At 36.6% G+C, this 20,850-nt stretch overlaps 2 protein-coding genes, 1 long non-coding RNA gene and 1 other non-coding gene across 7 annotated transcripts; 2 read left to right on the top strand and 2 right to left on the bottom strand.

The window, feature by feature from the left end:
* Positions 1-353: 353 nt before the first annotated feature.
* LOC148802359 (small nucleolar RNA R71) lies at positions 354-460 on the bottom strand. The gene has a single exon (XR_016083241.1). It is a non-coding gene; the product is annotated as a small nucleolar RNA R71 (small nucleolar RNA).
* Positions 461-525: 65 nt separating this feature from the next.
* Positions 526-936, top strand: LOC148802358 (uncharacterized). The gene has a single exon (XM_088897881.1). It carries the CDS (start codon positions 526-528, stop codon positions 934-936), a length of 411 nt encoding a protein of 136 aa, XP_088754007.1.
* An 8,240-nt stretch (positions 937-9,176) lies between these two features.
* LOC104589531 (F-box protein At2g32560-like) lies at positions 9,177-14,214 on the top strand. Of its 2 annotated transcripts, none has more exons than XM_010247878.2 (5): positions 9,177-10,719; positions 11,019-11,098; positions 11,314-11,492; positions 11,643-11,717; positions 13,734-14,214. In XM_010247878.2, the coding sequence occupies exons 1-5, from the start codon at positions 10,057-10,059 to the stop codon at positions 13,919-13,921; spliced, it is 1,185 nt and encodes a 394-aa protein (XP_010246180.1). In that variant the 5' UTR covers positions 9,177-10,056; the 3' UTR covers positions 13,922-14,214. The 2 variants fall into 2 exon arrangements, with proteins under 2 accessions (XP_010246180.1, XP_019051902.1); XM_019196357.2 differs by having other exon boundaries at positions 13,712-13,934.
* A 1,100-nt stretch (positions 14,215-15,314) lies between these two features.
* On the bottom strand, positions 15,315-19,792 carry LOC104589530 (uncharacterized). 3 transcript variants are annotated; one of them, XR_016082258.1, is made up of 5 exons: positions 18,973-19,792; positions 18,750-18,850; positions 17,596-17,744; positions 16,511-16,598; positions 15,315-15,533 (listed from the first exon to the last, which is right to left on the bottom strand). It is a non-coding gene; the product is annotated as an uncharacterized LOC104589530 (long non-coding RNA). The 3 variants fall into 3 exon arrangements; XR_733971.3 differs by having other exon boundaries at positions 19,197-19,792; XR_733973.3 differs by lacking the exon at positions 16,511-16,598 and having other exon boundaries at positions 19,197-19,792.
* Positions 19,793-20,850: the final 1,058 nt, after the last annotated feature.

Below are 20,850 nucleotides of genomic sequence, written 5' to 3'. Positions count from 1 at the left end.
ATTATGCCAAACCCACACTCACTGGAGCTGCCTCCAGCATTATCAGGCCCAATATTGCTGCTAACAACTTTGAGATCAAACCAGCCATCATACAAATGATTCAAAACACGATGCAATTCTGTGGTTTGGCCCACGAAGATCCCAATGCACATATTTCTAACTTTTTAGAAATATGTGACACCTTCAAACACAATGGGGTAAGTGATGATGCCATTAGGCTGAGGTTATTCCCATTTTCTTTGAAGGATAAAGCCAAAGCATGGCTGAATTTATTACCGGCAGGATCAATAGCTACGTGGGGTGAAATGGCCAGTCGTTTTCTCTCTAAATATTTTCCCCCTTCTAAAACTACTAAAATGAGGAATGACATCACTACTTTTTTTCAGCAAGAGGGGGAATCTTTATACGAGTCATGAAAACGATACAAGGAGTTGTTGAGGAGAGTTCCTCATCATGGCCTTCCCATATGGCTGCAAGTGCAGACTTTCTATAATGGTCTTACCGACTCAAATAAGACCATATTAGATGCTGCAGCTGAAGGGTCCGTCCATAAATAATAAAACTCCTGAGGTTGCCCATGCACTTATTGAGGAAATGGCAGCCAACAACTATCAATGGCATTCTGAAAGGACTCAAACTAAGAAACAGCAAGGCTTGCATAATGTTGATACTTATACAGCACTATCTGCACAAATAGGAGCACTCAGTAAGAAAATTGATGAAATGCAGATAGCTGCCATGCATGTGCAGCCTCTTACTTGTGAATTGTGTGGGGAAGGCCACATCAACACTAACTGCGAAGTTGGCAATCAGTTCAGGCCATCTACTGAACAAGTTGACTTTGTTAGTAATTCGTCAAGACAGCAGGGTTACCAAAGTCATCATACCTTTCACCCAGGATGGAGGGGACATTCAAATCAGCCCTGGCCAAGTTAGCATACTTCAAAGCCTTTCCACTAGACTTATCATCAGCCCGAACCAAAGTCCAATTTGGAGGAACTGATGACAAAATTTATAACAAGTGCGGAAACCAGGTTCCAGAACCAGGAAGCCTCAATCAAAAATCTGGAAAACCAAATGGGGCAATTGGCACAATTGATCTCTTCCAGAATGCCGGGAACTCTTCCAAGCAACACTGAAGTGAATCCACGAGAGCAGGTGCAAGCTATTACCTTAAGAAGTGGAAAAGAGTTGCCCGAGGTAGAAAGGAAGAATTGGGCTGAACCCAAGGCAGAAACAAGTCTTGGGATTGGACAACAAAAGAAGGAACAACCAGGAGCACAACAAGGGATGCACCAGCAGCCACAAGTTCCATTCCCTAACAGGCTGAAGCAACAGAAATTGGAGAAGGAATTTGGTAAGTTTCTTGAAATTTTTTAAAGTTTACACATTAATATCCCTTTTACTGATGCTTTAGCCCAGATGCCACACTATGCAAGGTTTTTGAAAGAATTATTGGCAAACAAAAGGAAACTGGGAGATGTGGCTACAGTTGCTTTAAATGAGGAATGTTCTTCTATCCTTCTGAACAAGCTGCCTTAGAAACTTAAGGATCTAGGGAGTTTCACTATTCCTTGTACTATAGGCAATCTCAAAATTGAAAAAGCTTTATGTGACCTAGGAGCTAGCATCAATTTAATGCCATATTTTATCTTCAAGAATTTGGGATTGAATGAACCCCAACCCACTAGAGTGGCATTACAATTGGCTGATAGATCCATTAGACATCCTAGGGGGATCATAGAAGATGTTTTAGTTAAAGTTGACAAATTCATTTTTCCAGTTGATTTCATTGTGTTAGACATGCATAATGTAGAAGTCCCACTGATCTTAGGGAGACATTTTCTGGCTATTGGAAAAGCAATGATTGATGTCCAACAATGACAACTCAGCCTTAGGATACAAGATGAGGAGGTTATTTTTAAAATGTCTGATGCTATGAAACATGCACCCTCTAGTGATGATTCTTGTTTTATGATTGATGCCATTGAATTGACAATTGATGAATGCTTCCAGGTAAGTAGATTAGCTTATCCTCTTGAACTCTGCCTCCAGTAGGGAGACCTAGAAAAAGGAGAAAATGAAGAATTAAACCTCATGATAGCATACCTAAATGATAAGCCTCAATTCAAGGGAAAGGGGTTTATCAAGTTAGAGAACTTAGGCAAATTGCCTGGACCATCAGGTAAGCCATCATCCCAAGAACCCCCCACCCTTGAATTGAAGCAATTACCTTCCCATTTAGAGTATGCTTTCCTTGAGGAACCATCAGATCTCCCCGTAATAATTTCCACAGCACTAAATCCCTTACAAAAAGAAAAGTTATTAAGAGTGCTGCGAGAACACAAAAATGCTATAGCTTGGAAGATAGAGGATATCAAAGGCATTAATCCATCAATCTGTACTCACAGAATTTTGATGGAAGAGGACAACAAGCCTTCCGTTCAGCCCCAAAGGCGCCTGAACCCCAACATGAAAGAAGTGGTAAAGGCTGAAATAATTAAGCTACTAGATGTCGGGATCATTTATCCTATTTCTGATAGTTCTTGGATAAGCCCTGTGCAAGTTGTGCCCAAAAAAGGGGGTATGACTGTTGTTCCAAATGAGAAAAATGAACTCATCCCTATTAGAACCGTCACGGGATGGCGTGTGTGTATTGACTATAGAAATTTAAATGAAGCCACCCGGAAGGACCATTTCCCTCTCCCATTTATGGACCAAATGTTAGAGAGGCTAGCTGGGCATGAGTATTATTGTTTATTGGATGGATATTCAGGGTACAACCACATACCAATTGCACCAGAAGACCAAGAAAAGACCACTTTTACTTGCCCATATGGTACATTTGCATACCGAAGGATGCCCTTTGGGTTATGCAATGCCCCAGCAACCTTTTAGCGATGTATGATGTCTATATTTTCTAATATGGTTGAAAATTTTATTGAGATCTTTATGGATGATTTTTCAGTTTTCGGTTCTTTGTTTGATGCATGTTTAACTAATCTGGAACAGGTGCTTACTAGATGCGAAGAAACACATCTTGTGTTGAATTGGGAGAAATGTCATTTTATGGTGCAAGAAGGCATAGTGCTTGGCCACAAGATCTCTCAAAGAGGTATAGAAGTCGACAAGGCCAAGGTGGAGGCAATTAAAAAATTGCCACCCCCAACATCTGTTCGTTCTTTGAGAAGTTTCTTAGGACATGTTGGATTCTATAGGAGGTTTATTAAGGATTTCTCAAAAATTTCCAAGCCATTATCTACCTCGCTTCAGAAAGAAGTGACTTTTGAATTTTCAATTGAATGCCTTCATGCTTTCAACATCTTGAAAGACAAATTGATCCATGCACCTATCATGGTAACACCCGATTGGACCCTCCCATTTGAATTAATGTCTGATGCGAGTGATTCTGCTATAGGAGCTATTCTAGGACAAAGAATGAACAAACATTTTCAGCCAATTTACTATGCTAGAAGAACCTTGAATGGACCCCAACTCAATTACACCACTACAGAAAAAGAGCTGCTAGCAGTAATATTTTCAATGATGCCCATAGGTACGTGTCCACATGTGACAAATGCCAAAGATCAGGAAACATTGCCCAACGGAATGAAATGCCCCTTTCCAATATTTTGATCTGTGAAATCTTTGATGTTTGGGGTATAGATTTCATGGGACCTTTCCCGAATTCTTTTAGTAATAAGTACATCCTTGTTGCAGTTGACTATGTGTCCAAATGGGTAGAAGCAATGGCTTTACCCACAAATGACTCAAGGAAAGTGGTACACTTCCTTAAGAAGCTATTCTCCCGATTTGGCACTCCGCGAGCTATAATTAGTGATAGGAGAACTCACTTCTGCAATAGCCAATTTGAGAGGTTAATGCAGAAATATGGAATTACACATAAATTAGCTACCCCTTATCACCCTCAAACTAGTGGCCAAGTGGAGTTGGCTAACAGGAAACTCAAAAGAATTCTAGAAAAGACCGTAGCATCTGCTAGAAAAGATTGGTCCATCAAATTAGATGATGCATTGTGGGCATACAGAACTGCATTTAAAACACCCATTGGCATGTCCCCCTACAGATTGGTCTTTGGTAAAGCATGCCATTTACCAGTTGAATTAGAACACAAGGCCTATTGGGCTCTTAAATTCTTAAATTTTGACATTCAGGCCACAAGGGCTAAAAGGCGGTTGCAATTGAATGAATTGGATGAATTCAGACTTGTTTCCTATGAGAATGCCAAAGTTTATAAAGAAAGAACCAAAAACTGGCATGATAAGAACTTGCTGAGACGGGACTTTTATGTAGGCCAACAGGTATCGTTATATAATTCCCGTCTCCGCTTGTTTCTAGGTAAGCTGAGATCCAGGTGGTTTAGACCCTTTACCATTTCACAGGTTTTTCCCCATGGGGCTATAGAAATCACCAACCCGGTTCAGGGCACATTTAAAGTAAATGGTTAGCGCCTGAAACCATATTTAATGGGCGGTACTGTACCCCCTACATCCATTGTTTATCTTGATAACCAATAATCTTCTTTGCTTGATCATGAACAGGTTAAGGCATCTATTTATCATTTATCCTTTTAGAAGATTAGTTGGCAAAATAAAGATCTTCTTCTCAAAATTCCAATTCTTTCAAGACAGTGTTCATCCTTTTCTTTTCTTCAGTTTGCTCTAGAAAGTGTGATTCCCTAACACTACGAACATTAAGGACAATGTTCATCTTAAATGTGGGGGAGTGAGCCTGAGAACTAGAATTTGGGGGCTGAAACCATGCACTTCATTCACCCCAACACACATTTGTAGGCAATGACATATCCAAGTAAACTGGAACCCCCCAAGTTCATTGCTATTTATTAGGTGATTTTTATGAATGTACTTGTTAAGCTTTTATTCTTGTGAATAACCCAGTTTGATATATGCATGAGAAAAGGGGAGTTGAATATGTCTTTCAGCATGACTATTCCTAACTATCTTCATGTGTTTGAAAGCACTTGATTTCATTGTTAATGGTCAAGGAAGCTAGTGCACATCTGATTTACTGATACATGAGATTCAACCCAAAATGACTGCTATTTTGAGTTGAATAATAAAACTAGCAACTCAGAACACGAGTCTTTTTATCTACCTCAAGCATGTGACCAGTGTGAGATGGAGCATAAAATGCACTCACACCGAAAAAAAAATAAAAAATAAAAAAAAATGTGTGAGATGGAGCATAAAATGCACTCACACAGAAAAAAAAAAAAGAAAAGGGTCAGATGGAGCATAAAATGCACTCACCCCTAGAAATAAGTAATGATGGTGACAGTTGAGGTCCAAGTGGGCGTACTAAGTTGAACTCTCATTAAGATAAAGTTACAGATGTGAAACTTAGTGTAATTTGATTATTAACTTTGACAATTAAGGAGTTGATATATATTGATTGGGAGTGAAGGCTGGACTTTGATGAAATTCGTATTCTCCTTTCCTTGGATCTTATATATATTAAATGGTAATTTACAAGAATAAGAGTTGAGCACTTACAACAGTTCCCCGGCTACTCAATGCACTTCTATCTTAAAAAGTTCACTAGGTAAATAGTGAGAACAGAAGGGGGGAATGTTTAGTTTATGGCTGAAGTCTTTGCTTGAGGACAAGCAAAAGCTTAAGTGTGGGGGTATTTGATGAACCTACAATTTATCTATATTTTATGAGGTTTTTGCATGAAATTTTATGCTGGTTTAATTAAATTTTGCCCTATTTTTAGCTTAATTGCAATAAAGATTTCAGGGGTAGCCAACTCAAGAAAAAGAAGGCAAAAGCAAAAAAAGAAATCCCAAAAATTTATCAAGTTCAGCCCAGTCCAGCCTTGAGAGCAAGGGAGTTTCATTCGGCCCAAGTAGTGCAAGCTAACTCTTTGGAAAACCCAAGGGAAAGAAGCCTAGCAAGAAGGAAATTTTGGCCCAGCCCATTTTTAGCCCAAAGAATAGCCTAGAGTGCAGCCTACATGTGCTCAAAAGCAAGCTAAGTTGCAGCCCAAATAGCAGCCCAAAGGGAGCTAGGGGCGACAACTCCTAGAAGTTTCTTGAAGAGAAGGAGGGAGCACTCTAGAAGGTTCATGAGGGGTGTAATACACCCAATTCTAGAGACTTCAAGAAGAGGCAAGAGCTTCCTTGAAAGCCTATATAAGGAGGCCTCTAGAGGAGGAAAAAGGGTCCAACATCTGATTTCAAACTCTCCTTGAGCTCTTGTTCTAAGAGAGAAGAAGAGAGAGAGATAGGCGCAAGAGAGGAGAAGAGAGGAGGAACAAGCAGCTTCAAGAGAAGAAGAAGTTGAATTCGAAGGGGGAGAAATTAATTGGAGATCAAGGTTTCATCCTCACTTGATTTCTGCACAATTTGGTAATCGAATTCAGCTAAGATTTATGTAATTTCTCCATCAAATTTTCCTTTCTTGCTGTAATCAAAGCATGTTTTATGTAAATTCAATTCTATAATTTGTTTTCTAAGTTCATTCGAGTAAAGTAGATTCAATCTTGAAATTTCTTGTTTAGAATTTCAATTGTAGATTGTTGGCCGAACTGCTATTCTGAAATCTCAGATCTGAAATTTCATATCATGAATTTACAAGATCTGAATTGCTATTTTCTAATCTCAGATCTGTAAATTCAGATCATGAAATAGTGAGATCCGAACTGCTATTCTATAAAATCAGATCTGTGATTTTAGATCATGAACTTGTAATGCCTGAATTACTTGAGAAAGAATTCAGGTAGCTTTAATTCAATCTGGCCGATTTGTTCCTCTTTCTTGGAATTCCTAGAGTGCTTGAGAAAGACTCTAAGAATTCAGATCTGCCAATCAAGAGTCGAATTGAGTGCAAGGTTAGAGATAACTTGCACAATTCGGTTGGTGTTCATTCAGCTGAGTTGATGATCATCCAGCTGAAATGAAGCCCTAGAATTGCTAGATCTGAATGCATGCATGGGGATTAGATTCTTGCTATTGATAGAAGAACCTTCACTCATGCATAGATTGAGCATGCGCTCGAGAGAGGCTGTTCATTGCTTTGGGATTTCATCAAACCAAGGTTGAATCCTATTCTACTCGAATTGCCTAGGAAACTAGTTGCTGAATTTATTTTTCTATGCATCTTTAGCTTGTCTCCTCACTTGCATACAAGGTGTTTGGTCCAATGTGTTAGAAATAGCTTTGTAGTTAGGATTTCAGATATTCATTAGTTTTACATTTCGGTTGATCAGATAACAGTAGACTGATTTATTACTAGTAGTTGCTACATAAGTCCTCGTGGGAATGATACTCTACTCACTACTCTATTACTTGAGCGGCTAGTGTCACAATGAGTCACACACATAAAAAATTATAAAAAATATAAAAATATATAGAAATTACAAAGAAATAAAAAAAATATTTTCAAATTATAGAAACTATAGAAATTGAAAAACAAAATCAGAAAATAAAAGTTGTAGAAAAAACACCAAAAATTGCAAATAAATAACAAAAAATACAAGAAAATTTATAGATTGTAGAAAATAGAAAAATGTAAAAAAAGAACAGAAATTATAAAAAATATTGGAAATTATAACAAAACACTAAAAATGCAAAAAAAAAAACAAGAAATTCGAAAATTGAAAAAGACCATTTTTCCTCTAACTCACCATTCAAGGGTAATTTGGTCATGAAAATTGCTATTTATGCTGACATGGACACCTTTGTTAAGAAGCATTAACGGTGCACTAACGGAAGGTTAGTTTTGGGAAATAAAAACTTACTAACATGGTGAGGTTTAGACATTTTGAAAAGTTGTGGTGAGTTTAAGAGAAACGTTGAAAACTCATGGTGAGTTTTAGACAATTTCCCTTTTTCTTATTAATATATAATGTTTTGATCATTTTTATTGCAAAAGCAATTTGATTCGAATCCGATATAAATGAGATGGATATGATAAGATCTACGTAAATCCAATTAGATTCAATCCATTTGCAAGTCTTTTTTTTAGGGAAAGATCCGTTTGCAAGTCTTGGAACTAAAAATAAGAGGCTCATCGAATTACTAACTTATCATCAAATGGGAATACAAAGAATATGATAATATCACACCTATTTCTTATATTGCCAATCAAAGTCTCTTGTTTGATGAACATTTAAGGAGAACATTCAAAAGTTGTTCTTGCGTCCTATGTAGTTGGAAATATCAAAAAGATCCTTGGCAACAATGTATTCCCATAATCTACATCCAATAACACAACGATGTTGTTGGGAAATTGGGATCACTAAAACTTGGAGAAGCTCTGAGGCGTGTCTGAAGATATTGTATTTAGAACGTTATTTGCCCCCACTCAGTTCCACCGAGTGTGTTGTTAGGTTACAAGCAAATCCATTCACAGGATACAACAGAGCTTTGGGTGAGAGTCTGCAACCAGCAAGGTTGAAGATTCTCTGAAGAAACCTTCTATGAGACAATAGCATATCAAACAGAGATAGACAAAAGTGATTTTCGAAAAGCTTGTATGTGCATTAGCTTGATTCACACTCTTTAAATAATTTCTAGAGTCATGGAGCAAAGAGGAAGGTGATGGTTTAGAAAAGGCTCTTGATCACACCTGATCGAATCGTGATCATTGAAACATCGCGCCACACGGCCCACACCTGATCGAATAGTTGAACAATCACTTTTCAAAGTTACCTCTAAAGCGCCTCATTGCGCTGCAAACATGCGTGTACATGCATTGCACGGTAGCAAACCTCCATACTTTCCTCTTTATTTATAAAGAGTATAAATAAACTCCTATTTTAAAACTTAAAACAAGTTTTATAGTCGGTGGGAGAAGTTGAAAAATGATTTTGATAAGAAAAAAAAAAACTATTTTCAAAGACACATGTGCAAGTGACTTTTTCATGTAATTGATCAATGTGATTAAAATCCAACACGTGTAATGATTCTAAACATCATATCAATGGCTACATTTTCTGGTGGGCCGGATTTTGCGTTGTGTGGACGTGGATGGAGTAGTTTGGTGCAAAGAAAGAGATCAGGTTGTGCGTGCTCGTGGGTTTGAGGTCAGAGTTGGTTGATACCCGTTTAGATTTGTTAACAACTTTCACCGATCAGAGTTGGTTGATTTATTCGATTACTTTTTTCTCTTGTTCCTCTTCTCAATTGATGAGAGAGAAACAAGAGAAAAAGTGACAGAGGGGAGGAGGGAGGAGGTTTCTGGATTTTGATGGAGATTTTGATGAACTGAAGGAGGACCCACTTCACGTTCATCTTCATCTTCATCAACTCCACTCCCTCTTCACACAAGATTCTTCTGTCATTTTTCCTTCGTCTGCGACTTTCTTTTCAATTGGGTTTTCATTGTTTTACCTAATCGGGGACCATTGCCAGCTACCCATCTCTATTTTAACTTTTCTTTCCAAAGATCCATGTTTTGTTCTCCAAAATTCAGAGATTTGAGGGTATGGGTCTAGACCCCGGATCCATCTACATCTTCTCTTGAGATTTTATTGTGTCAGAAACCTATCATATGATAAGGATCTGCCTTCATTTGCTTTGAGTTCTTTGGCTTCATCCTGTAAAATCTCATCCCTTGTCTATTTCCTACACTGACTAACAGCTGTCCTGGATGTCTGTACGGTTTCATCGATGGGCTTCACTGTACCAAGATGCTTGATCAAAGGAGAAGCTTTTTGGTAGTTGTGGAGTTTGGGTTGGTTAATCTAATAATTTCCAATAAAAGCCTTGTCCTCTAAGGTGCATACAGTGATAAAGAGATATCCATCTTTACACAGTATTTTGGACAAGGCCCACTAACAGAGTTCAACAGTGACCATTTTCTTGATAAATTTGTTCAAAGCCCTCCTTCTCGCGGACCTTTTTTTATAATATTTTAGAAGGGAGAGGGAGGGGATTTCTGGGTTTTTTTTTCCCCTTATAAATGGTTATCGTCCCCAATCCCGGTTGGTTTTTCTTAACTGGGTCCTCTTCTTTCATCATTAAGCAGAAAGCCAGAAACTTGATTCGACAAGTCTAACTACGCTTATCTAATGCTTTTCTTCTTGATATCCTGCCTTTCTGTCTTCCTTCTTTCCAAATCTCTTTCTCTCAAACCTCTCGCACCATGGGCGAGTGAGATGAGATTGCTCTCGCTCTGGTTCTGGAAGGAATTATTCTCTTTTCATGTGTCCTGGTTGAGGAAAAGTAAGCTTTCTGATGGTTTATTTGAAATTCCAGCAAGGATGTCTTTAAAGAAGAGTACTAGTTTGCAAGTAGAGAATGTTGAGGAAACAGAGAAGATGTGTGTATTGGATTTGCCTGAATTGGCATTGGAATGCATTCTTGGGAGGCTTCCCCCATCTGGGTTGCGTAACATGGCTGGAGTTTGCATCTCTTTGAGGGACAGATGCAGGAGTGACCACCTTTGGGAGAGACATATGAAGGAGAAATGGGGTAGAGTAATCGGCCGTGCTGCTCACCGCGAGTGGCAGTGGCATATTGCTTCCAGAAAGGATTTGGGCGTGTTGAATAGAACCAAGCAGAAAGGTTTCGTCAGGTCTCTGTCTTCTTTTTGGCCTCTTCCCTGGATTAGGTCGAAGCTCGACAACAGTAACAAGCCAAGAAGTTCTTTGCCTGTTGACTCGGTTATGTCTTGGTACCTTGCTCTCGAGAGTGGCAAGTTCTGGTTCCCTGCTCAGGTCTACAACCGCGAGGTATTGCATTAATACATTGTTTCTCTTTAATCTGTATTCAGTTTTCCCTTGTTACTGAATTATCTGGATTCTTTTCTCAATTTTTTAAGTATCTTTTAATAAATCTATGCTTTAATTGCTTCAGTTTAGCAAGGGTATGTGTGGCTTTGAGCTTTAACTGTCCCAGATTTTTTCTTTCTTTCTCTGTTTTCTTTCATTTGGGTGCTGTTAATCTTAGGTTTCTAGTGTGGTTAGTGGCTATCAATGAGGTTGCCTTGTGCTTAATGCTTACCCAAAGCATTCTGGTGCTTCTTTTGCAGCATGGGCATGTTGGTTTTATGCTGTCATGTTACGATGCAGAGCTTAGCTATGATAGCCGCACAGACACATTTCAAGCAAGGTAGCAGAGAAGTCCAAATTGTCATGGTTCTGATTCTTCAAAGCCTTTTGCTGTTTTTGGTTATAGACAAGAAAATTAATTACATGTTTTCAAGTGGTTTGACTTGGTTAAGTGTATATCAAGTATCAATTTATTTAAAGGCATTGGCCTCTATGGTTGTCTATGGTGAGTTATGGATGCATCTTGACCTTCCAGGTTGTTCTTTTGTTTTATAGATACCCACCACATGGCCGGAGGACAGTTGTGATTGAAGATGGTGTGCAGTGGGATAGGTTAAGAGCACCACCTGTTGATACTCGTCCACATGATCTTCATGTTTCTGACTGTTTGCATGATTTACATCCTGGTGATCATATTGAGATTCAGTGGAGAAGGAATAAGGAGTTCCCATATGGTATGTTCCTTATGACATAACCTTCTGTGCTTTTTGAAATCTCTAGCTTTCTTCATTTTCTGTTTGTATTCATTAACCGGATTTGGTGTTATAGAACCTTACTACGGATGAACATTCTCCTCATGTTGATTTGTTCTATATTTGTTTCAGGTTGGTGGTATGGTGTGGTAGGTCACCTGGAATCCTGTGATGGGAATGAGAATCACTGCCATTGTTATTACAGTGGTAAGATAATAAAAAAATTCCCATTTTCTGTTCCTTTTCTTTTTCTTTCAGCTAGATCTATTTTCCATGAGCAACAAACTTCTGTGGAAGAATGACCTCAGAAACAGAAAATTTACAAGCACAGGATGTTTCCAGCATACAAAGATATTTTTAATGAAAATTTTATGATACAGTAACATGTTTTGTTGTAGTGGTACCACAAAAGTTGCACACTGTGCGGTACTGTGAGATTGTAGATATTTCATCCTATTTGTGCAACATTTGTAGTGTTATTTAAATGTTGCACCCTCTCTTTATGCAACATTTACAGCCTAAGTGTAAGTTAGTGCTGTGAGAAACATCTATTCACTGAGTGTGCAGGATTGATTTACTAGAAAACATGTTTCTGTGATGTAGAATTTGTTTGTTTATGGTTAAACTCCTCAACCAATTTATTGTAATATCCAGTAATTTAATTTACATCAGACGAATTTGGCCGGTCCCTGTCTTCAAAACCATCTAGCCACTATTTAGGGATCTCCTTCTCTATCTACTGCCCCACTAGACAAAAGTCAATACCTCAAAACTCTCTCCAACAACTTTGTAAGTTCCATTCTAGAATACTGAAGGCTGATCAGACTGGAATTTATTTTCCATGTTTCCCTTATTATCTCTGAATAGACAATCTTCACTTGTTCACCAGATGGCCTTGCCAGTTAAACTACCAGACTAGTATCATTTAATCTCCCAATCCAACTTGAGGAAGAATCACAGTGCAAATTAAAATTGGTTCTTATTTCAATAAACTAAGTAGCTTGAAATCATGATCCTTGGATACAGATACAAAATTTCACTTGGTCTATCCATTAAACTATAAAAAAGAAAACCCAAGCAGTTTTTATAGGCTGTATCTTGTTCTTATTTTTTTTTTTTTTTAACTTTAGCTCCCTATAAGGCTCTTTAGTTCTCAATTCTAGTTCTTTATTCATGTAGAAATGGGCTTTTGCTTTTCGAATACACATCCAATGTTTTAGAGATAAAATAAAGACTCTTGTAAACTAAAATTTAACATTCTTTCATTGCTTATTGAATACACATCCAATGTTTTAGAGAACCCTATTGACTGAAGAAGAATTTTAAGTTCTGGCCTAGTTGCTCTTGCTCCAGGTGATGGATAATTGCTACATTGTTTGTCCAAGTGATGTTGGATTCCACATGAGTGCTGAGTCTTTAATTCTTGGACTGAACTATAATCTAGAGAAGAAATATCTCTACACGGTCTCTAGTTAAAGGAGACCTTTGACTTTGCCGCCATACAGTTAAGGTAAATCAACTAAGATTCAATTTGATCAGGTAAAGGAATTTCCTAAAGTGCCACCCCAGAGATTGCTTGGGGTGTTAGATTTCCAATGACTGCTATAATATATTCCTTGTAACTTTTGGGGAACAAGGATCCTGGTTTTTATGACTCATGACCTATATGTATTTACTTTGGAGAACTTGGTGACTCTTTGGTAGTTTCTAGACTACCAATGGTGAACCAGTACATGTCAGCACATGTGGCTGTTGGAAGAACCCAACATTCATCAATGTCTACCTATAAGCATCCTTCCACAATCCACAGGCATTCTTCTGGAATGCTTTCTCTTATTCTTTTCTTCTGACATCTGAAGAGACCTAGCAGATATAATTCTTATGATTATTCAATCAAGTCAAATTAACGCACAAAAATCTCTCCCAGGCATGACTATCAAATTATGATCCATATGCAGATCAAACAATATGCCATTGTCAAAACTCAAACACCCAGCATATGCCTAGTTACTCGAAAGATAAATTCCTTCTTGACTAAGATCTCTCCTATTCTATATATTCTTGTTTCTGGTCATTTTACCCTCTTTTCTATCAATAAAATTTTCTTCATTATTTTCTAAAAAACAAAAAAGATCTGATTTCTTAATTTGTCCAGTACTGTAACTCTTGATTGGCTGGACATTTGATTGTCCTTCTTACAGACTCATGCTGAAATGCTGACAGATATTGTCATTCTGGAGTTCAACCAGTACGCACCTGGATCACGGTGGAGGCAAGCAGCCATAAGCAGGAAGGATCATCGAGAAGAAGGCAATGAAGCAGATGGGTTTTATGGAGGAATCAGGAAAATTTACTGTGAGGAGGAGATCTCAACATGGAAGCGGCTCTGGCCAACAGAGGTCTTGGAATAGTGAACATAGATAGTATGTTTCCAACTCTATGTAAGAGGATCATTGGTTCAATAGAGAAAATAGAGATTATGAATCACTAAGGAGGTTCTTAGGGGTTGAAGTTAGGCTTCTGATTTAGTTGGGTGGCTGTGGAGGCCATATTTTTTATTTTTTTTCTGGCCGGCAGAAATTTACAGCTGTTAGATGTGACTCCGGTCCATGCAAAAGTGCCCCTATTTTCTTGATTTGAGAATAATATATATTGTACCATATTTACCACGGTATATAAAGCTCACCTATTTTTTATTATGAAACTGGAGAAATCCTTCCTGTTTTCCACTATTAAATAAAAATGGTACTATAATCATTGTGGAATAAAATTTTTCTTAATATTCCAATACCTATGGTCTCACAAGGGAGAAAATTATGTAACCATGTTTCTGGGTTTCTCTTAACTATGTGATATAACAGGCAGCATATGTTGCATTTTAAGCAAGCTGCAAGCTTAACTAGTGAAACATCATGAGGAAGATTATTTTTCCTTTTTCTTTTATTTTGTTCCATACATTCTTGCAGTCCTATAGGTATCTCTCACCTTTCTGCTCCTCTAGTAGAGCCGTCATGACAATAATATTTCGTAAGAACGAATGCTTATGCTATCACTACAAGAAATATGACCTTTACCTATGGACAAAATCGTAATTAAAGGTCATAAAAACCATAACTAGAGAGACTTATAATTATGGTTTAGTTATAGATAAAAAGCCATAGCCTGTGTTCGCGTGGCTATAGCCTATAGCTACAGTTTAATTAATTTGTGGTGATAGTCCATCTATAGTTACGATATCTATTTAGGACAATGCAAACCATATAAGCCTTTTACCCATGGGCTAAACCGTAACTAAAAGATGCATATAATTACAGTTTAAATTTTTTGTAGCTATATATCCAAATTTAAAACTACAGATTTTCACAAAACCGTAGCTAAAGTTTTTTGTTTATAGCCACGATTTATTACAAAACTGTAGGTAATTTACCAATTTATAACCATGATTTTTCTTTTCCTTTTTTTTTTTGCCAAAATCGAAGCTAAATACTTAACCTATAACTACTACTTTTTTGATAAACCGTAGCTGAAAGATGCATTCTATAACCATGGTTTCTTACAAAATCATAGCTAATTGCTTTAATCTTTAGCTACGGTCTTTAACAAACCACGGCTAAAAACTGAAATCTATAACCACAATTTCTTACAAAATCGTAGCTAATTACTTTAATCTATAAATACGGTTTTTTTTTATATTTTTGAAAAACAGTGGCTATATTCCAATTAAAGTAGCAAAAAAAATAGCAACAATTGGAACCACCACTTAGTTTAAAGCAATACATGTTTCATTCATATAACACATGGAAATTGTATAATTTCTAGAAAATGATTATATTATTGTGATAAGAAATTACATGCCATGTATAATTTGAATACATCATTGTTTAAAATGTATTACAAATGTCAAATTTTCCTTAATACATATTGAAGTCTATATGACCTTAAAAAAAGAGAGAAATTTTAAATATAAAAGAATTATCCATTGTCTTCAGCCATGCTTTGAGAGTCACTCATTGCATGTTTAACCTACAAAGAAAAACCAAAAATAAAATTAGAATATTGATTACTTTGTTGATCTAATTAATGTGCAATATGCAATGAAAAAATGTAAAGTAAGCCAAGTCATAAAATCCAATATACAATGACAAAATGCAAGATAAATTTTGAATTTCTAATTAAATGTGTTTGGCGACTGAAAAATTTGTGGACATGGAAGTCCGGGTCAAGGATGAAAAAGAAAGGAGGGAGGGGAGGGGAGTCAATAGAGAGAGGAGTTAAAGAGGTTTCAGGGGAAAATAACACTGAGAAGGGGAAAGTCTCAGCACTTTTTTTTTCTTTTGAGAAGGGAATGGGCGGTGAAGAAGGTAATTGAACACTTAGAAAAAAAAATAAAAGGGAAGAATATAACAAAAGAAAGCAGTTGGGGAAGGGGATGAGGTTTGGAAGGAAAAGGGTGGGAAGAAGAAAGTTTTGATGGAGAGTGAAGGAAGGTTGTTGAAGAGTTCTCAAGAAGGGGGAGAATGATGAAAACTAAGTTGATGATGGTGTCTTGGTATCATGGCTGTTTGGGCATCTCCTATTCTTGATTTCCAGAATTTTGTCAAGTTATTGATTAGGCTCTTTGGGGTATTCTTGGGGAAGTTTGGAGTTTTAAGATTGTAACTTAGTTTATTTTGAATTGTTACTGGGAAAATTGTAATTCCTTAGTTTGCCTGGAAGTGTTGCCTTAAAACTTATCTAGGTTATATTTTTTCCTTTTAATGAATTTTATTTTAGTCTTTAAAATAATTAGATAATAAAACATTTAAGAATATAATGACCAATGCAAATTCTGCTTCAGCTGTTAAAAAACGTGCAACTTATGTAATTTATACGCAATAAGATAAAGCAACAAGCCATTCAGTTCAACCACTTCAACAAGCCTAAAACTTATCACTGTGACAGCTCTGCTTAGTTATATTGCATGCCTATGGCATCATAACTAGTGTGGTTAGTCATATTACCTAGAATGGCAGAATCTTTTGTTTATCACGATCATAAGCAGTAACTTCACAGATAAGAACAAATAATTTAACAAAGGACTTCTTCACTCTGCACTACCAACAGAGGTTAAAGATCATAAATACCAATAGACAACTTTTTGAAATTGAACCAATTACACAAAAAATACTATTATGCATCATATAAATGACTTAAGGTGCAGAACCTAAATACCAGTATGCACCAGCTATTAAAGAATCTACCCAGTTATCATAGAAGTGAGGCTAAAGATAATAAAGCAATCTATATACATCATAGACATGACAAATGGGTACAAATCTAACTAGTTGTAGGCATCCCACAGATTATCTAGCACCAAGCATGGAATTAACAAAGGTACCTATCCAGTAGCTCTCTTTGCACAATATTTAACTTCAAGAATGGTATGTTGTGGCACTAAAATCAAAAAATTACTGACCCATGTAAATACTAGGATATGATGCAGAGGAACTTAACTCTTCACTAGAATAGACCTATGTCTCCTGCACTTAATCCTCAGCCTTACAGTTCATCTGATTTTATCCCTACATAGACATGAAGGCTAAATGATGGGATTTAACTTTTTTACCAAGTGGATCAAGAAAGGTTTAACTCCTTCAAGCTATTCTCTACAAGGTTTCCATGTGGTTATGTCTTTTAAAGGATAAAAGTAATAGTGGTCTATGTATTGTTATTCACTTGTATGGCTATTTGCTTCTTCTCATAAAGGCTTCACCTAAGTTTTTAGAATGATAATCATCAAGCATAAATGACTGATCTAGATTTATCAAAGAGCATACCTTTACTTCCACTTCTTAGAAATCTAGATTTATCAAAAACTCCTTTCACTCAACCACAAGTGAACCATCAATAAAATATAACTAATTCAAAAATCAACCATAAATGACTGATCTCAAGTCACCTTACCCCTTTCAGGCTCCTATATGCCTCACCAGTTAGGAAGGGAACATGTCATTTTCCACAAAGAAGCATAAGAAAACAAGGTTCATGCATTCAGAACCACCATTTGGGAGTAAAATCAGAAATACATTGGGGCAAGAAAACCAACCTGATCAAACGATTCGAGTTTTCTTTCCCTCTCTCTTTTACCACTCCCTAGGTTGGTCCGATTTGTGAGTATAGTGCCCAAAAATTCCTTCCATGTCTTCAAAATAAGGATAAGGAACATGTAAATGGATATGTCTGAAGTAACCACATCTATTTGGGCAAGCACATCAAAAAGACACAGCAAAAAGAGATTAGTTATGACTTATAAGAATATACTTTCTCATAAGAAAGGCAAATTTCTTGTAAGGACACATAAAAAATGAAATCAAGATAGAAAAGTGACAAATCAGAATTAAAATGAGCAATTGCCCGCATAAAGCAAACTAGGATTTAGAGAAAACCTTGTAGAAAAAGATCTACCTAATGCAAACTGAACCAGGGGACAGGTGTAATTAGATACAATATATCTTTTGAAATATCAATGCCTCTGGCAATGCCTTATTTAATAAGCATCAAGTAATCACAATGCCTTATTTAATAAGCATCAAGTAATCAACTTTCCAGCACCCTAGTTGTAGACATTCTATTAGCTTTTGTGGCTGCTAATGGCAACAACTTAGGGTGCTGGAAAGTTGATTATGGGAGAATAAGAGAAATCACATAGGAGAAAATGACACAATATCTATCTCCGTGTATTTTCAATTGGTCCCACCTAACACAAAGCCTTGAAGTCAAGCTAGAAGATCCGACAGCTATGAGTAATTGAAAATTAATCTATGCAACACGGCTTCAATATCTTCATATGCTATTTGATTGATTTTTTGAGAAGCTCCATTCAATGATGGGTCATGGGTGTGGTCCAATATTCCAATGAAAATCGTCATAAATAGATGATCTCAATTTATAAGTTTATTTCTTTTTGTGGACATTGAGCTAGATGAGAATGTGATGAAATCAATGGATAAGATAAATGCAGGTAATCACTTGTACCCTTTGCATATCTTGGATTTGAAGTACCTTTCCTTGTTAGTTACATCTGGAGTGGAAATAGAATTGAATTCTACTTCCATCTAAATTCAAATGTCTAACCCCTATGAATTTTAAATTCCACTTAAACCCACAATTGAATGCCTAGGATCTCCTTTTCAACTAATTGGAATTACTTAAATACAATAGGTCACTTTTTGACTTGAAAGTTAAAGTTTAACCAAATACCTGATGGAAAAAAATTCATGTCCAAAGGATAGATTATCCACCCTGTAGAGCATGATGTGAAACTAATCCATGAAGCAAAATCCGAGCTATTTTGCTAAGCTCTGCAAGATGTCAAAACATCAACTAATTGGAATTACTTAAATAGTCCGAATAGACAAAAACAAGAAGACTGGAGCAAGCCTTACCCCAAAGTGAATTTAAAAAAGAATTCTTAATCAAGCACCTTTATAGAGAATCTAAATCCACCGAGCAAACTTGACTTCCCAAGCAATCTTAATTTAGAATATATTCACAAAATATGCACAGAAGTTTCAGAGAAACAGGAAGAGATTTTCTTTTAATCATTCAAGTGATTCAACTTGCTAGAACAATGAAATTTTCATCCAAGTACAACAAAACAACGGCAAAGCAGAAGTCCAAAGGAAAAACAATAAATATTAGTTTTACCAGAAATGGAGAACACGCACTATTTTGATAAACCCAATTCACTTGAGAATAATAACTTCATAAAATCAAAATATGGGCTCCAATGGTCCTCATCTTGCATAAGCTCTACTATAGCCTTCAAGGATTAAATCGATGTTAAAGTGGAGAGGCTGACTCAAATGCTAAAACATAGTGGATTGATTAACTAATAATGGCGTTAATGGAAAGATCTCTTCACAGAAAGGCAAATACGACTGAACGACAACGGATTGGGTCTTTTGGCTCCCTTTCAAGAGGACCTCTATTGATCGGAATAGTGCTCTCTTTGGTCACGTTTCTGATGTTAACATTCATTGGGATGTCTCGACTTATCTTGAGAACGACATCTGAAGTTCAAATAGAAGATGTGCAGGGACTACAATCGATGATGGTTATAGCAAAGGAAGGGTTTGTTGATCTGAAAGATTGAGAGATAGAAGAGACTACAGGATAGGAGTTCAACGGTGTTTCAACAACCTAGGGTTCATTCATAGAGTGAGAGAGGGGGAGATGTTTGCAAGCTCGAGCAATAGGTTCTTGTGTTCTTGACAGAATGAAAGAAATGAGGAGGGAGGAAATTTGACGGAGAAGAGGGAAATTTTCGCGCTAGAGATAGTGGTGATAATGGACTGGACTCGGACAGGGTCGGGTTCGGGTTCGGGTTCGGGGTCGAAAAACCAACCAAATTTGAATATCATATTATAATATTTACGTATAAAATAGATTATATAATATGAAATGCTATATGTACATAAGTATACATTATTTATAATATACATATTTGCGGGCCAGGTCAGCCCAAGGTGGGTTTAAAATACTAGGCCTAGGCCCAACCCTAAAATTTGTGGCTTTGATAAGGATCCGGACCCTGAACAGACCTGAACACAAAACCTAGGTTTAACCTTAAAATTTGTGGATCTCAGTTTTCTTTTACTATCAACAATTTAACCATTCGGATCAAATAGGTCATCCATGACTTGTTACTAGTAGTGTATAATGTTCAAAGAATCAGATCAGGCATTGAACTAGAAAAAAGAGAGGATCATGAGTTAGTAGTTCAACCAAGGTTGAACCATGATGACATAATATTATATATATATATATATATATATACATATATACATATATACAAAAATATCCTACTATAATATTAATTATATACATTTATACAAATATACAATTATATCCTACTATAACATGTATCTTTTATTCTACTTTGAATTTTTTTAATATAAAAATAAGGATTTGAGGCCAAAAAAGGTGTTTCTTGGCAAAAATAGTAGGGTAAGGTGCCTTCCGCACTTTGGAACAAGCAGATAGCAAAAAGTTACCCAAAATACAAAAAAGAAAAAAAAAATTGCCCAAATAGGACAACTAAGTGCAAAGTTATAGCCTCCAAAAGATTACATACAAGGTAATTTGAAAGTGATAATTAAAAAAGATGAGTGGTTACACAAAACTAGGACTAGTCCATTGGTTCCTAGGTTGGACCAGCTAGGTGGACGGTTTTGGCCAATTTTTGGGAGAAAAGGTTGGGTCATGGTTTAACTATAGTATTAGCCGATCTGGTCCAGCTTTCTAAACATTGGTAGTGTATATATGTTTTATTGTATATAGATTAAATAATATGGTTTTC

This window comes from Nelumbo nucifera, chromosome 2 (assembly GCF_055504915.1).
Source record: "Nelumbo nucifera cultivar China Antique chromosome 2, China Antique-T2T, whole genome shotgun sequence".
In the NCBI taxonomy this organism is placed as follows: Eukaryota; Viridiplantae; Streptophyta; class Magnoliopsida; order Proteales; family Nelumbonaceae; genus Nelumbo; species Nelumbo nucifera.
This window is presented reverse-complemented; position numbering and strand designations above follow the sequence as displayed.

Bases quoted from the DNA above. Each gene is read 5' to 3' on its own strand.
- LOC104589531 (XM_010247878.2), top strand. From the start codon at position 10,057: ATGCTTTTCTTCTTGATATCCTGCCTTTCTGTCTTCCTTCTTTCCAAA. The intron at 10,720-11,018 runs GTATTGCATTAA...CTTCTTTTGCAG, and splicing joins CTCAGGTCTACAACCGCGAG to CATGGGCATGTTGGTTTTAT. The intron at 11,099-11,313 runs GTAGCAGAGAAG...TTTGTTTTATAG, and splicing joins ACAGACACATTTCAAGCAAG to ATACCCACCACATGGCCGGA.
- LOC148802358 (XM_088897881.1), top strand. From the start codon at position 526: ATGCTGCAGCTGAAGGGTCCGTCCATAAATAATAAAACTCCTGAGGTT.